Below are 17,787 nucleotides of genomic sequence, written 5' to 3'. Positions count from 1 at the left end.
TCTAAGCATGCTAAATTCTCATAGAAAACCGTCTAACTTTTTAACCATACACAGTGCATTCGGAAAGTATTCAGACCACTTGACTTTTTCCAAATTTTGTAACGTTACAGCCTTATTCTAAAAATTTCCTCAATCTACACACAATACCCCATGACAAAGCAAAAACAGGTTATACATTTTTGCTAATGTATAAAAATATTAAAAAACATACCTTATTTACATAAGTATTCAGACCCTTTGCAATGAGACGCGAAATTGAGCTCATGTGCGTCCTGTTTATATTGATCATCCTTGAGATGTTTCTACAACTTGATTGGACATGATTTGGAAAGCCACACACATTTACATTTCAGTCATTTAGCAGACACTCTTATCCAGAGCGACTTACAGTTAATGAATGCATACGTTTTTTTGTGTTAGTTTTTTTCATACTGGCCCCACGTGGGAAACGAAACGAATCCCTGCCGGCCAAACCCTCCCCTACCTTGGACGACGCTGGACCAATTGTGCGCCGCCCATGGGTCTCCTGGTTGCGGCCGGCTGCGACAGAGCCTGGACTCGAACCAGGATCTCTAGTGGCACAGCTAGCACTGCGATGCAGTGCCTTAGACCACTGCACCACTCGGGAGTCACACCTGTCTATATAACGTCCCACAGTTGACAGTGCATGTCAGAGCAAAAACCAAGCCATGAGGTTGAAGGAATTGTCCGTATAGCTCCGAGACAGGATTGTGTCGAGGCACAGATCTGGGGAAGGGTAACAAAACATTTCTGCAGCATTGAAGGTCCCCAAGAACACATTGGCCACCATTCTTAAATGGAAGACCACCAAGACTCTTCCTAGAGCTGGCCGCCCGGCCAAACTGAGCAATCGGGGGCGAAGGGCTTTGGTCAGGGAGGTAACCAAGAACCCGATGATCAATCTGACAGAGCTCCAGAGTTCCTCTGTGGAGATGGGAGAACCTTCCAGAAGGACAACCCTCTCTGCAGCACTCCACCAATTTGGCCTTTATGGTAGACTGACCAGATGGATGCAACTCCTCAGTAAAAGAGATATGACAGCTCGCTTAGTTTGCCAAAAGGCACCTAAAGGACTCTCAGACCAAACAAGATTCTCTGGTCTGATTAAACCAAGATTTAACTCTTTGGCCTGAATGCCAAGCGTCACGTCTGGAGGAAACCTGGCACCATCCCTACGGTGAAGCATGGTGGTGTCAGCATCATGCTGTGGGGACTAGTCAGGATCGAGGGAACAATGAATGGAGCAAAGTACAGAGAGATCCTTGATGAAAACCTGCTCCAGAGTGCTCAGGACCTCAGACTGGGGCGAAGGTTCACCTTCCAACAGGACAACGACCCTAAGCACACAGCCAAGACAACGCAGGAGTGGCTTCGGGACAAGTCTCTGAATGTCCTTGAGTGGCCCAGCCAGAGCCCGGACTTAAACCTGATCGAACATCTCTGGAGAGACTTGAAAATAGCTGTGCAGCGACGCTCCCCATCCAACCTGACAGAGCTGGAGAGGATCTTCAGAGAAGAATGGGAGAAACTCCCCAAATACAGGTGTGCAAGCTTGTAGCGTCATACCCAAGAAGACTTGAGGCTGTAATCGCTAACAAAGGTGCTTCAACAAAGTACAGAGTAAAGGGTCTGAATACTTACAGTACCTGTCAAAAGTTTGGACACCTACTCATTCCAAGGTGTACTTTATTTTTTCTATTTTCTACATTGTAGAATAATAGCATAGACATCAAAACTATTGAATAACATATGGAATCATGTCGTAATAAAGTGATAAACAAATAAACAACAATTTTATATGAGATTCTTCAAAGTAGCCACCCTTTTCCTTGATGACAGCTTTGTACACTGTTGGCATTCTCTCAACCAGCTTCATGAGGTAGTCACCTGGAATGCATTTCAATTAACAGGTGTGCCTTCTTAAAAGTTAATTTGTGGAATTTCTTTCCTTCTTAATGCGTTTGAGCCAATCAGTTGTGTTGTGACAAGGTAGGGGGGTATACAGAAGACAGCCCTATTTTGTAAAAGAACAAGTCCATATTATGGCAAGAACAGCTCAAATAAGCAAAGAGAAATGACAGTCCATCATTACTTTTAAGACATGAAGGTCAGTCAATACGGAACATTTCTAGAACTTTTAAAGTTTCTTCAAGTGCAGTCGCAAAAAACATCAAGCACTCTGATGAAATTGGCTCTCATGAGGACCGCCACAGGAAAGGAAGACCCAGAGTTACCTCTGCTACAGAGGATGAGTTCATTAGTTACCAGCCTCAGAAATTGTAGCGCAAATAAGTGCTTCACATAGTTCAAGTAACAGACATCAACATCCAACTGTTCAGAGGAGACTGCGTGAATCAGGCCTTCATGGTCAAATTGCTGCAACAAAAAAAACTACTAAAGGACACCAATAATAATAAGAGACTTGCTTGGGCCAAGAAACACGAGCAATGGACATTAGACCGGTGGAAATTCTGTCCTTTGGTCTGATGTGTCCAAATTTTAGATTTGTGGTTCCAACCGCCATGTCTTTGTGAGACGCAGAGTATGTGAATGTGTGGTTTCCACCGTGAAGAATGGAGGAGGTGGTGTGATGGTGCTTTGCTGGTGACACTGTTGATGATTTATTTAGAATTCAAGGCACACTTAACCAGCAGGGCTACGACAGCATTCTGCAGCGATACGCCAACCCATCTGGTTTGAGCTTATTGGGACTGTCATTTGTTTTTCAACAGGACAATGACCCAACACACCTCCAGGCTGTGTAAGGGCTATTTGAATAAGAAGGAGAGTGATGGAGTGCTGCATCAATGACCTGGCCTCCACAATCACCCAACCTCAACCCAATTGAGATGGTTTGGGATGAGTTGGACCGCAGAGTGAAGGAAAAGCAGCCAACAAGTGCTCAGCATAAGGTTGAAGTCGGAAGTTACACCTTAGCCAAATACATTTAAACTCAGTTTTTCACAATTCCTGACATTTATCCTAGTAAAGATTCCCTGTCTTAGGTCAGTTAGGATCACCACTTTATTTTAAGAATGTGAAATGTCAGAATAATAGTAGAGAGAATTATTTATTTCAGCTTTTATTTCTTTCATCACATTCCCAGTGGGTCAGAAGTTTACATACACTCAATTAGTATTTGGTAGCATTGCCTTTAAATTGTTTAACTTGGGTCAAACATTTCGGGTAGCCTTCCACAAGCTTCCCACAATAAGTTGGGTGAATTTTGGCCGATTCCTCTTGACAGAGCTGGTGTAACTGTCAGGTTTGTAGGCCTCCTTGCTCGCACTCGCTTTTTCAGTTCTGCCCACAAATGATCTATAGGTTTGAGGTCAGGGCTTTGTGATGGCCACTCCAATACCTTGACTTTGTTGTCCTTAAGCCATTTTGCCACAACTTTGGAAGTATGCTTGGGGTCATTGTCCATTTGGACCAAGCTTTAACTTCCTGACTGATGTCTTGAGATGTTGCTTCAATATATCCACATCATTTTCCTTCCTCATGATGCCATCTATTTTGTGAAGTGCACCAGTCCCTCCTGCAGCAAAGCACACACACAGCATGATGCTGCCACCCCCGTGCTTCACAGCTTGCAAGCGTCCCCCTTTTTCCTCCAAACATAACGATGGTCATTATGGCCAAACAGTTCTATTTTTGTTTCATTAGACCAGAGGACAATTCTCCAAAAAGTACGATCTTTGTCCCCATGTGCAGTGGCAAACCGTAGTCTGGCTTTTTTATGGCGGTTTTGGAGAAGTGGCTTCTTCCTTGCTGAGCGGCCTTTCAGGTTATGTTGATATAGGACTTGTTTTACTGTGGATATAGATACTTTTGTACCTGTTTCCTCCAGCATCTTCACAAGGCCCTTTGCTGTTGTTCTGGGATTGATTTTCACTTTTCGCACCAAAGTACGTTCATCTCAAGGAGACAGAACCCGTCTCCTACTAGAGAGCGGTATGACTGCTGCGTGGTCCCATGGTGTTTATACTTGCGTACTATTGTTTGTACAGATGAACGTGGTACCTTCAGGCATTTGGAAATTGCTCCCAAGGATGAACAAGACTTGTGGAGGAGTACACATTTTTTTTCTGCGGTCTTGGCTGATTCTTTTGATTTTCCCATGATGTCAAGCAAAAAGAGGCACTGACAAGAAATTTGTGGAGTGGTTGAAAAAACGAGTTTTAATGACACCAACCTAGGTGTATGTAAACATCCGACTTCAACTGTATGTGGCAACTCCTTCAAGACTGTTGGAAAAGCATTCCAGGTGAAGCTGGTTGAGAGAATGCCAAGAGTGTGCAAAGCTGTCATCAAGGCAAAGGGTGGCCATTTGAAGAATCTCAAATATATTTTGATTTGTTTAACACTTTTTTGGTTACTACATGAGTCCATGTGTTATTTCATTGTTGATGTCTTCACTATTATTCTACAATGTACAAAATAGTAAAAAGAAAAGAAAAACCATTTTACATTTACATTTTAGTCATTTAGCAGACGCTCTTATCCAGAGCGACTTACAGTTAGCACATACATTATTTTATCGAACCCACAACCCTGGCGTTGCAAACGCCATGCTCTACCAACTGAGCTACATCCCTTGCTGGCCATTCCCTCCCCTACCCTGGACGACGCTGGGCCAATTGTGCGCCGCCCCATGGGTCTCCCGGTCGCGGCCGGCTACGACAGAGCCTGGATTCGAACCAGGATCTCTAGTGGCACAGCTAGCACTGCGATGCAGTGCCTTAGACCACTGCACCACTGCGCCTACCCTTGAATGAGTAGGTGTTGTCACCTGTTTTCACTTTGTCATTATGGGGTATTATCTGTAGATTGATGAGGGGGGAAAAAAACAATTGAATCCATTTTAGAATAAGGCTGTAACGTAACAAAATGTGGAACAAGTCAAGGGGTCTGAATACACACAAACTCAGCAAAAAAAGAAACGTCCCTTTTTCAGGACCCTGTCTTTCAAAGATAATATGTAAAAATCCAAATAACTTCACAGATCTTCATTGTAAAGGGTTTAAACACTGTTTCCCATGCTTGTTCAATGAACCATAAACAGACCACGTGTAACAACACCTGCACAGGATCAGTACATCCGAACATCACACCTGCGGGACAGGTACAGGATGGCAACAACAACTGCCCGAGTTACACCAGGAACGCACAATCCCTCCATCAGTGCTCAGACTGTCCGCAATAGGCTGAGAGAGGCTGGACTGAGGGCTTGTAGGCCTGTTGTAAGGCAGGTCCTCAGCAGACATCACAGGCAACAACGTCGCCTATGGGCACAAACCCACCGTCGCTGAACCAGAAAGGACTGGCAAAAAGTGCTCTTCACTGACGAGTCACGGTTTTGTCTCACCAGGGGTGATGGTCAGATTCGCATTTATCGTCAAAGTAATGAGCATTACACCGAGGCCTGTACTCTGGAGCGGGATCGATTTGGAGGTGGGGGGTCCATCATGGTCTGGGGTGGTGTGTCACAGCATCATCGAACTGAGCTTGTTGTCATTGCAGGCAATCTCAACGCTGTGCATTACAGGGAAGACATCCTCCTCCCTCATGTGGTACCCTTCCTGCAGGCTCATCCTGATATGACCCTCCAGCGTGACAATGCCACCAGCCATACTGCTCGTTCTGTGAGTGATTTCCTGCAAGATAGGAATGTCAGTGTTCTGCCATGGCCAGCAAAGAGCCCGGATCTCAATCCCATTGAGCACGTCTGGGACATGTTGGATCGGAGGGTGAGGGCTAGGACCATTCCCCCCAGAAATGTCCGGGAACTTGCAGGTGACTTGGTGGAAGAGTGGGGTAACATCTCACAGCAAGAACTGGCAGTCCATGAGGAGGAGATGCACTGCAGTACTTAATGCAGCTGGTGGCCACACCAGATACTGACTGTTACTTTTGATTTTGACCCCCCCCTTTGTTCTGGGACACATTATTCCATTTCTGTTAGTCACATGTCTTTGGAACTTGTTCAGTTTATGTCTCAGTTGTTGAATCTTGTTATGTTCATTCAAATATTTACACATGTTAAGTTTGCTGAAAATAAACGCAGTTGACAGTGAGAGGACGTTTCTTTTTTTGATGCGTTTATATACAGCTGTGGAAAAAATTAAGAGACCACTGCAAATGTTTCTTAAATCACCATCTCTACATGTATGACAGCCATTCCATTCCAGTGTCGGTTGAATTCCAAAACAGGCACACCTCATTCTACTGAATTAGGTACTGATTAGGTGATCACCTGAACCAAATCTTATTTAACGTGGAAAAGTATAAAAACCATTGCTGTGGTCATCACTATCCTCTTGCAATAGGACCAGCTGGATGGCAAAAACAGTGCTAATAGTACCTCAAAAACTATTGACCATGCCAAGAGAGTTGAAAAGGAAAGTTTTGAGTGAGGAAAAGAAGGGTTCAATTCTGGCTTTACTGGCGGTTCATAAGAACAAGGTCAAGCAGCAGACATTGGGGACAACAACGCTACAGACCGGCAGAGGGCGAAAACGACTCTAATGACCGGGATGACCGCCAACTCATTCGAATGTCACTCAACAACCGTAGGATGACATCAAGTGACCTACAAAAATAATGGCAAACAGCAGCTGGGGTGAAGTAGGGGCAGGGCTGAATTCGTTCAAAGCTAGAAAAAAGCCCTTCATCAATGAGAAGCAAAGAAGAGCCAGGCTGAGGTTTGCAAAAGACCATAAAGATTGGACCCTAGAGGACTGGAGTAAGGTCATCTTCTCTGATGAGTCCAATTTTCAGCTTTGCCCAACACCTGGTCGTCTAATGGCTAGACAGAGACCTGGAGAGGCCTACAAGACACAGTGTCTCGCACCCACTGTGAAATTTGGTGGAGGTTCGGTGATGATCTGGGACGCATCTTTGTGAAGGACGCATGAATCAAGCCACGTACAAGGTTGTCCTGGAAGAAAACTTGCTTCCTTTTGCTCTAACATTGTTCCCCAACTCTGAGGATTGGTTTTTCCAGCAGGACAAGGCGCTATGCCACACAGTCAGGTCAATCAAGGTGTGGATGGAGGGCCATTTTAAAAAGTACTATTATATTAATCCAACTATCCACAATCACATTGTGTGCATGTAACCATACAGTGACAGAACTATAACCCCTGAAATGTACCTACACATGGTTATTCTAGCAACAATTGTGCAAGAAAACGTTTCCACAGCAAATCGTCGCATAATTAACTTTACAGACACAAATAGAATTTGTTCGTTTGACATGGTATTGTCTGTAGACATTAATAACATTGTACCGACACTTCCTGTTTCCATCACACTTATGGTTTCTTTTTTTCATGACTTTACTCACAAAAACTGTGGATGGAAACGTGGTTTCTCATACATTTGATCACGTCTTCCCAATGCTGACGACTTGAACACATCCATACAAATACCGTTTATTGTGTTCAGACAGAGGTTTTGAAGAGAACAGCCCGAGTGGTCATAGTTGATAACAAAATTGGTTGGGCTTCGCTGGCTAGGCGCGAGGGGAAATTTAAACCCCGTGATTCAACGCCTACTACTAATAGTTAGCTAGCAAAACGGCACAACACATTCAGCAGGGATAACCATACTAATTTAGCTGGAATTAGCAATCACTCTCAATAGTCAACCAAATGGCCTATCCTTGCAAATCCTTCCATTTTGTACAAGCTCGTACACATAACATTTGGGATAGCTAAGAAATGTAACGTTATCGTTAGCCAGACACTAAATTACCTAGCAAACTAGCGCGAGTTTTGGGATTATTAGCCAACGTAGCTAAACATGACCAAAGACACTCACTGGGGCAGAAACGCATTTGTGCACCATATAGCGGGGCTCGCTGGTGAGACAGGCAACCATTTTCCCCAAACCTCTGTATGGTGTTCGCCTGCCAAATTATAGCTAACGTTAGCTAGCTAACTATCTTAGTTACCCGATTAGAAGTTCGCCTTCAACAAAGTCAGTCAATTAGTGAGCTGACCAGCAAATCAGTGTTTACAATTCAGGGCACAATATTCGCTAACTAGCTAGTTAACATGTTATAACGTGATAAAATGTACAAACGGCTTGGAATTTGACCTGGCTGGCGACTCCAACCAGACTAAGTTACTACAAGATAGTTTACAGTTGCTAACGTTGGCTAGCACTAAAACTACAGCACAAGGAAATCGCTAACGCAAGCTAGATAATATTGCATGCTACATTTTACAACGAAAAAAAATCACGGAATTGCTTGACTGACGGCTATTTTATCAACGTATTACTGGTAATAATAAAAGAGTGAAACAATTTGCTGGGCTCTTTACCTTTCTTCATAATCTGCCGACATTGTCACAAAGGGCGAATATGTTTTAGGTACCACAACTGATCTGGAAAGTACAGTTTTGATTGCAGAAGGGGACTATCGTTCAACGTTGGCCGCACCCATTGTGATATTTTATTGGGTATCTAAGACGTCACTAAACTTGTGGTCTACGCCTTTTTCACCAAAATAGGAGTGAAAGGACTCGTCTTTTTGTTCCTCCCCTGCAACAACACCATTGGAAGAAACATAAGGAAAAATTAATTATTGGGAGTTCTTAATTATGACGCAGTAGACACCATTTTGGCTCCAGTGAATGACACAATACAGTGCTGTCAGTACCGTACCTGGCCAAAGGTGCTGAAAACAGTAATGGTCTGGCTAGATTTTCTTTCTCCAGAATAATGAAATACATATTTTAAAGCCACACCATGAGAGAGATGTGCATACTATCAAAGAGTGGGTCACCAACAAAACCGAAAATATTCGAGAAAGATCCGTGTATATGTTCATCATTTCATTATTTTGAATTCCAACTCAAAACAGAGTGGAAAAACGGAAAACAACTTGTTTTCTCATTTATTGTGTCAAAATTGGAAATGGAATAACGGAAAACAAATAACTATATATATAAAAATTGATTGTTGTTTTGGCAAACCCGAGGAACCGCTGGACTTGTTTGAGTGAGGCAGGACGGGGCCAGTCGGTGACTGCCTTAACCTTAACAGGCTCCATTTGGATGCCGGTGGTAGAGATAATGTGACCCAGGAAAGAAACTTGGGATACGTGGAACTCACATTTCTAAATCTTGACGTGTAGTTCGCTCTGCAGGAGACGCCTCAGGACTTGGCGGACATGCAGGAAGTGTTCCGGAAGGGTCTTGGAAAAGATCAGGATGTCGTCGAGGTAAACGAAGACGAACCGATTCAACATATCCCTAAGCGTGTCATTGACCAATGCTTGGAAGACTGCCGGTGAGTTAGGAAATCAGAAGGGCATGACTAAATACTCAGAGTGGCCACTAGGGGTGTTAAGGGAAGTCTTCCATTCATCACCCTCCCTGACTCTCACCAGGTTGTAAGTGTTGTGGAGGTCCAGCTTAATGAAGAATTGGGCCCCTTGAGCCAACTCCAAGGTGGCGGACATCAGGTTAGAGGGTAATGATTCTTAATGGTAATCCTGTTCAGCCCTCTATAATCAATGCAGGGACGCAGACCCCAATCCCTATTACCTACGAAGAAGAAGCTTGCACCAGCTGGGGATGTAGAAGGGCGAATGAACCCTGCCTCCAGCGACTCCCAGATGTAATTGTCCATGACAGCTGCTTTGGGGGCCGAGAGGGAGTTCAGCCGGCCCCGAGGAGGTGTGGAGCCGGGTAGAAGTTCTATGGACGATGAGGGGGAAGGGTGGCGGCTTGCCTCTTACTGAAAACCTCCTGGAGGTCGAAGTACTCAGGAGGGAGAGTTGAGAGGTCCTGGTCTTCGAGGGATGCCGGAGAACGTGGCAAGGCTCTTGGTGGAGGTCTCAGACACTTGGTTAGGCAGTTCTTGCCCCAGTCTAGCAGGTGTCCAGTGGACCAGGAGAATAGTGGGTCATGGAGCACTAGCCAGGGGTACCCTAGGATCAGAGGATTCTCGGGAGTAGTGATCAAAAGAAAGCTAAGAGTCTCAGAATGGTTCACTCCAACCTGCAGTAGAATGGGCTTGGTCTGATACTCCACCTGGGCGGAGCCGATGAGGCGCCCATCGAGCGCTTGAATCTGCAGAGGGATAGGACATTTCATGCAGGGGATTTGTAGTTTTGGTCCATGAAATTATCCGCGGCCCCAGAGTCCACAAAGGCTTGAAGGTGGTGCTGACAGTTGTCCCAATGGAGGGTTGCGGGTAGTGACAGACGGTGACTGGGTAGCTAGGGAGGAACTGCACAGCTCGTCAGGGTCTCCCCTTGACCTGGCGAGCCCTGGCGTTTCCCATCAACTCTGGACATGTAGCACGGAGATGGCAGAGACTTCCGCAACAGAGGCAGCAGCCTTCGCGCATGCGCCCTCAGGTTCCTGTAGGCTCAGACGTGTGCGTCCCAGCTGCATGGGTTCCTCAATGCTGGGCTTGGGGGGCTTGGGGTGCTCAGGAAACCGGGATACCGAGGGGGTGTCAAAAAGGCGCTGTCTCACACGTTCTCGGGTGCGGTTGTCAAACCTGATTGCCAGTGTTATCAGTGACTCGAGGTCCTCTCCGAGTTCTCGAGCGGCCAGTTCATCCTTGATGGGGTTAGACAGACCTTGGTGGAAAGTGGTAACCAGTGCCTCCATATTCCACCCGCTCTCGGCGGCGAGGGTGCAGAACTCAATGACGAAGTCAGCCACTGGTCTGGCCCCTTGGCGGGGTCTGAACTTTCGGTTTGCTGCTTCTCGTCAGCCTTCTGGGTGGTCGAAGACGCATCGCAACTCGGCGGTGAAGACCAATATGGAGCTGCAGGATGGTGGCTGCTGTTCCGACATCGCCGTAGCCATGCCAGGGCCCTGCCCGAGAGTAGAGAGATGATGAATGCGATCATGGCTCGATCGGTGTTGAACAAGGAGGACTGTAACTCGAACACCAGAAAGCACTGAGTAAGGAACCCCTTGCATCCTCCCGGGTGACCGTCGTACCGCTAACGGGCAGGGATCTTGGGTTCCCAGTCCAGGTTCCCTGGAGGAACTATGGCGACGCCTATAGTACTGGGCGATGAGACTTGGGCATTGGCTCCTCCTGGGTTGGTGTTGGGCCATGGTAGGAGGGAATCGGTAAGTGCCTGAAGGGTCTCAGATATTTGGGAGAGTTGTTCTTGCTGCCGTCCCAACAGTGCTCCTTCGTGGGCTATAACATTCTTGATGAGGGTGATCTCTGCTGGGTCCATGTTGGTGGCAGTAGCTTGCTGTGACATGATGAGGTTGAACCCAGGAGCAAAGAATAGACCAAACGAGAACTTAGTGGTAAAAGTAAACGTAAATACTTTACTGAGAATAGGTAACAGCAGGATTACAGTAACGCTGCGAAAACAACAAACACTAGGACTAGAGAACTTACTCAGGAGGCAAACACACATGAGAAACGAATCAAGCTACTGCAAAGGGAAACAGAAAACACACCTCATAATTAGAAAATAGAAAACACCTGTGTCATAATACTCTCTAGGAAGGTCTCTGTCACCCTCTGATGACAGGTGGAACCATGACAGCTACAGTGCATTCGGAAGGTATTCAGACCCCTTCCCCTTTTCCACATTTTGTTATGTTAAAGCCTTATTATAAAATTGATTACATTAAAAAAATGCCTCATCAATCTACACACAATACCCCATAATGACAAAGCAAAAACAGGTTTTTAGAATTTTTAGCAAATGTATATATAAATAAAATAATACCTTATGTACATAAGTATTCAGACACGTTCCTATGAGCCTCAAAATTGAGCTCAGGTGCATCCTGTTTCCATTGATCATCCTTGAGATGTGTCTACAACTTGATTGGAGTCCACCTGTGGTAAATTAAAATGATTGGATATAATTTGGAAAGGCACACACCTGTCTATATAAGGTCCCACAGTTGACAGTGCATGTCAGAGCAAAAACCAAGCCATGAGGTTCAAGGAATTGTCCGTAGGGCTCTGAGACAGGATTGTGTCGAGGCACAGATCTGGGAAAGAGTACCAAAACATATCTGAAGGTCCCCAAGAACTCATTGGCCTCCATCATTCTTAAATGGAAGAAGTTTGGAACCACCAAGACTTCCTAGAGCTGGCAGCCTGGCCAAACTGAGCAATCGGGGGAGAAGGGCCTTGGTCAGGGAGGTGACCAAGAACCTGATGGTCACTCTGACAGAGCTCCAGAGTTCCTTTGTGGAGATGGGAGAACCTTCCAGAAGGACAACCATCTCTGTAGCATTTCACCAATCAGGCCTTTATGGTAGAGTGGCCAGACGGAAGCCACTCCTCAGTAAAAGGCACATGACAGCCCACTTGGAGTTTACCAAAAGGCAGCTAAAGACTCTCAGACCATGAGAAACAGGATTCTCTGGTCTGATGAAACCAAGATTGAACTCTTTGGCCTGAATGCCAAGCTTCACGTCTGGAGGAAACCAGGCATCGCTAATCACCTGGCTACGGTGAAGCATGGTGGTGGCAGCATCATGGGGATGTTTTTCAACGGCAGGGACTGGGAGACTAGTCAGGATCGAAGGAAAGATGAACGGCGCAAAGTACAGAGAGATCCTTGATGAAAACCTGCTCCAGACTGCTCAGGACCTCAGACTGGGGCTAAGGTTCACCTTCCAACACGACAACGACCCTAAGCACACAGCCAAGACAACGCAGGAGTGGCTTCGGGACAAGTCTCTGAATGTCCTTGAGTGGCCCAGCCAGAGCCCAGACTTGAACCCGATCGAACATCTCTGGTGAGACCTCAAAATAGCTGTGCAGCGACGCTCCCCATCCAACCTGACAGAGCTTGAGAGGATCTGCAGAGAACAATGGGAGAAACTCCCCAAATACAGGTGTGCCAAGCTTGTAGCGTCATACCCAAGAAGACTCAATCGCTGCCTAAGGTGCTTTAACAAAGTACTGAGTAAAGGGTCTGAATACTTATGTAAATGTTATATTTCAGTCTTTTATTTTTTATACATTTGCACACAAAAAAATCAAACCTGTTTTTGCTTTGTCATTATGGGGTATTGTGTGTAGATTGATGAGGGGGAAAAAAACGATTTAATCAATTTTAGAATAAGGCTGTAATGTAACAAAATGTGGACAAGGTCAAGGGGTCTGAATACTTTCAGAATGCACTGTATGTTAAATTCTCAGGCACTGGCTCATTGGAAGAGAGGGGAGGGGTCAGAGAATTAAGAGACAAAGGCCTGAGGCTACAGCCCACTAACAAATGACCAGCCAAAGAACATGGAAAATGGCAGACTGAAGACGGCGATGCCTCAAGAATGCCTCAAGATAAAAACGTAATATTCAATATCTGTAAATTTGACTAAATATTAGCACTTCACTCCACATACTTGTAGGCAATAACATTCAATCTCGATAACAACACAAAACCAATTATGAGGCTAGAGAAATGTATTGACAAATATCACCAATACAATCAACACCGAAACATGTCGGAGAGTCAGCATGGAGAACCAATCCCCCCCCAAAAACGAGACTCCTCGACGGACACAGACAATTTATGCTTTTCACCACCAGGAATGGTAAGTGTAGAAACCGACTCCCTAAATTCGATTAAATGATAAATTGGGCATATTTGAGCTAGTCAGTAAAGACATAAAGGAGTTGAAGGCGAGCCTCGAGATGAGTGAGGAAAAAGCTGCAACAATGGAGAAAGAAACAAACAAGCTAAAAGGTAGAGTCAATACTATTGAAACGGACGTTAATGAACTTCAAAAGGAGAACATGTTTCTGAGAGAAGCGTTACTTGAAATACAGACTACATCTACAGTGAGGGAACAAAGTATTTGATCCCCTGCTGATTTTGTACGTTTGCCGACTGACAAAGACATGATCAGTCTATAATTTTAATGGTAGGTTTATTTGAACAGTGAGAGACAGAATAACAACAACAAAATCCAGGAAAACGCATGTCAAAAATGTTATAAATTGATTTGCATTTTAATGAGGGAAATAAGTATTTGACTCCTCTGCAAAACATGACTTAGTACTTGGTGGCAAAACCCTTGTTGGCAATCACAGAGGTCAGACGTTTCTTGTAGTTGGCCACCAGGTTTGCACACATCTCAGGAGGGATTTTGTTCCACTCCTCTTTGCAGATCTTCTCCAAGTCATTAAGGTTTCGAGGCTGACGTTTGGCAACTCAAACCTTCAGCTCCCTCCACAGATTTTCTATAGGATTAAGGTCTGGAGACTGGCTAGGCCACTTCAGGACCTTAATGTGCTTCTTATTGAGCCACTCCTTTGTTGCCTTGGCTGTGTGTTTTGGGTCATTGTCATGCTGGAATACCCATCCACAACCCATTTTCAATGCCCTGGCTGAGGGAAGGAGGTTCTCACCCAAGATTTGACGGTACATGGCCCCGTCCATCGTCCCTTTGATGCGTGAAGTTGTCCTGTCCCCTTAGCAGAAAAACACCCCCAAAGCATAATGTTTCCACCTCCATGTTTGACGGTGGGGATGGTGTTCTTGGAGTCATTGGCAGTATTTCTCCTCCTCCAAACACGGCGAGTTGAGTTGATGCCAAATAACTCGATTTTGGTCTCATCTGACCACAACACTTTCACCCAGTTCTCCTCTGAATCATTCAGATGTTCACTGGCAAACTTCAGATGGCCCTGTATATGTGCTTTCTTGAGCAGGGGGACCTTGCGGGTGCTGCAGGATTTCAGTCCTTCACAGCGTAGTGTGTTACCAATTATTTTCTTGGTGACTATGGTCCCAGCTGCCTTGAGATCATTGACAAGATCCTCCCGTGTAGTTCTGGGCTGATTCCTCACCGTTCTCATGATCATTGCAACTCCACGAGGTGAGATCTTTCATGGAGCCCCAGGCCGAGGGAGATTGACAGTTATTTTGTGTTTCTTCCATTTGCGAATAATCGCACCAACTGTTGTCACCTTCTCACCAAGCTGCTTGGCGATGGTCTTGTAACCCATTCCAGCCTTGTGTAGGTCTACAATCTTGTCCCTGACATCCTTGGAGAGCTCTTTGGTCTTGGCCATGGTGGAGAGTTTGGAATCTGATTGATTGATTTGCTTCTGTGGACAGGTGTCTTTTATACAGGTAACAAGCTGAGATTAGGAGCACTCCCTTTAAGAGTGTGCTCCTCATCTCAGCTCGTTACCTGTATAAAAGACACCTGGGAGCCAGAAATCTTTCTGATTGAGAGGGGGTCAAATACTTATTTCCGTCATTAAAATGCATATCAATTACAACATTTTTGACGTGTTTTTTCTGGATTTTATTTGTTGTGGTCAGATGAGACCAAAATGGAGCTCTTTGGCATCAACTCAACTCGCCGTGTTTTGAGGAGGAGGAATGCTGCCTATGACCCAAAGAACACCATCCCCACCGTCAAACATGGAGGTGGAAAGATTATGCTTTGGGGGTGTTTTTCTGCTAAGGGGACAGGACAACTTCACCGCATCAAAGGAACGATGGACGGGGCCATGTACCGTTAAATCTTGGGTGAGAACCTCCTTCCCTCAGCCAGGGCATTGAAAATGGGTCGTGGATGGGTATTCCAGCATGACAATGACCCAAAACACACGGCCAAGGCAACAAAGGAGTGGCTCAAGAAGAAGCACATTAAGGTCCTGGAGTGGCCTAGCCAGTCTCCAGACCTTAATCCCATAGAAAATCTGTGGAGGGAGCTGAAGGTTCGAGTTGCCAAACATCAGCCTCAACCTTAATGACTTGGAGAAGATCTGCAAAGAGGAGTGGGACAAAATACCTCCTGAGATGTGTGCAAACCTGGTTGCCAACTTCAAGAAACGTCTGACCTCTGTGATTGCCAACAAGGGTTTTGCCACCAAGTACTAAATCATGTTTTGCAGAGGGGTCAAATATTTATTTCCCTCATTAAAATGCAAATCAATTTATAACATTTTTGACATGCGTTTTTCTGGATTTTGTTGTTGTTATTCTGTCTCTCACTGTTCAAATAAACCTACCATTAAAATTATAGACTGATCATTTCTTTGTCAGTGGGCAAACGTACAAAATCAGCAGGGGATCAAATACTTTTTTCCCTCACTGTATGTGAGAAAATCTGGTACTTACCGGTATTAAAGAAAATGATGGTGAAGATCCTGAGAGTGTGGTGAAATAATTCATTTTTAAAGCGCTACAGATCCCAGGCGATACTGTCGACAAAATAAAACTCGAACATGTGCACTGTTTCAGACAGTGAAGACAGCGATACGAGCGCCCAATCGTTGCCAAATGTGCATTCTTTAAAGATAAAATAATGGTAGAATGCCTGGGCAAAAGACTCGCTGGCACGAAAATAGGCATAAATGATCAGTTCCTGAAGGAAATTGCAGAATGGCGAAAAGTTCTGTACTCACTTTTCAAGGTGAATAGACTAAAAGGGAAACGTGTAGCTCTGGTAGTTGATAAACTGTACATTGATAACCAACTGTTCCGAGACACCAAGACTACTCCATGGCTATTCTAAATAATGCAAAGTTGTCATAGAGGAGTCGAATAATGGAACACCCAATACTATCCATGGTAGGGATTGTAATAAAAAAAAAACTGGAAAACAATTGATAAAGAAATAAACTACAAATACACTATACCATTCAAGATAGGGAATGTTGTAAAATAATTAGTATTCGACTTTCTATTTATAGTATGTATAAATAAAAGACAGCATTAGAAGAAAGGATAATTATTTAAATAATACAACTGGACCACAAAAGTACTAAAAAGTCAGAAATTAGGTAGGAATCAACATGGTAGGGAGAAAAACACAGCAAACAGAGGACATAGAAAGCACAGTATGTGGGTATGTGTGGGTGTATTGTGATGGAAGGTGGGGTGTGTGTTTTTGTGTTTGGAAAAGTGTGGAGTTAAGTGACTGAAAAATTAAAATGGTTGCAAATGCCAGAGCCCATTTGTGCCTGTGAGCAGTAGTTGTGACAAAGAGAGCTTTCAATTTTGTGCATATATGGGATATACATTTTAGAATAAATAATGAATATAGTTTATTTATTGTCCTATCATGATGGAACGGTCCCCAACCATATACCCTAGAGAAATCCGTATCTGTTTTATAGACCTACTGCAGGTTGCCTATACGCAGCCAAGACAGAAAGATTACCACGGTCAGAGACCCACCAAAGCAGCACCGCCCCTCAAGAGTCTGAGCCTGCCTGGCAGGGTTGGTCCTACAAAGCCAAATCCCCCGGATTTGGTGAGCATAATATACAAGGAATTTCTCATTGCTGCTAATGAGAACCTTGACGACCTTGTACCTAGCCGGTGGGAATTCCACTGGGGTGCCCCCACCCAGGTAGTGGCAGTGCTGGCAACACTAGCTGCAGTAACCAATTGGGAGGGGTCACACTCGGACAACCATAGAGGGGGCAAATTATTGTGGTACTAGTGCCACAAAATATTCAAAAGGTTTGACTGCACGGAGATGCTCGGGAAAATGGTCACAACGGGGGACCAGCATGTGTGTGTTTCAGGGTAGGGGGGGGTGTATCTGAGCTCCATCAGCTAGGACTTGACATTGGTTAATCAACTCTTCCCATTCTTGCTGAATTTAGAATGCCTTCTCAAACAGCTACAACTGTATATGCATTCGCACATCAAGTCTTCTCTTGAGTTGGCGTCAGGGATGCATCAACCGTTGTACATCTGAGCTTGTGGTTGTTTGTGGGAGAAGGGTGGGGAGAGTGTGTGTGTGTGTGTGGGATGTTAGTGACAATATACGATGT

The 17,787-nt window shown here is 44.9% G+C and overlaps 1 protein-coding gene across 1 annotated transcript in view; it reads right to left on the bottom strand.

Annotated features, from left to right (window-relative positions):
* Positions 1-8,495, bottom strand: part of LOC121579686 (eukaryotic initiation factor 4A-I) — a 63,480-nt gene extending 54,985 nt beyond the window's left edge. Inside the window, exon 1 of the mRNA XM_041894487.2 lies at positions 8,352-8,495. Within this exon, the coding sequence (XP_041750421.1) occupies positions 8,352-8,374 (23 nt within the window). The 5' untranslated portion in view covers positions 8,375-8,495. The remainder of the gene's footprint in view (positions 1-8,351) is intronic.
* Positions 8,496-17,787: the final 9,292 nt, after the last annotated feature.

This window comes from Coregonus clupeaformis, chromosome 13, assembly GCF_020615455.1.
Source record: "Coregonus clupeaformis isolate EN_2021a chromosome 13, ASM2061545v1, whole genome shotgun sequence".
Taxonomy (NCBI): domain Eukaryota; kingdom Metazoa; phylum Chordata; class Actinopteri; order Salmoniformes; family Salmonidae; genus Coregonus; species Coregonus clupeaformis.
This window is presented reverse-complemented; position numbering and strand designations above follow the sequence as displayed.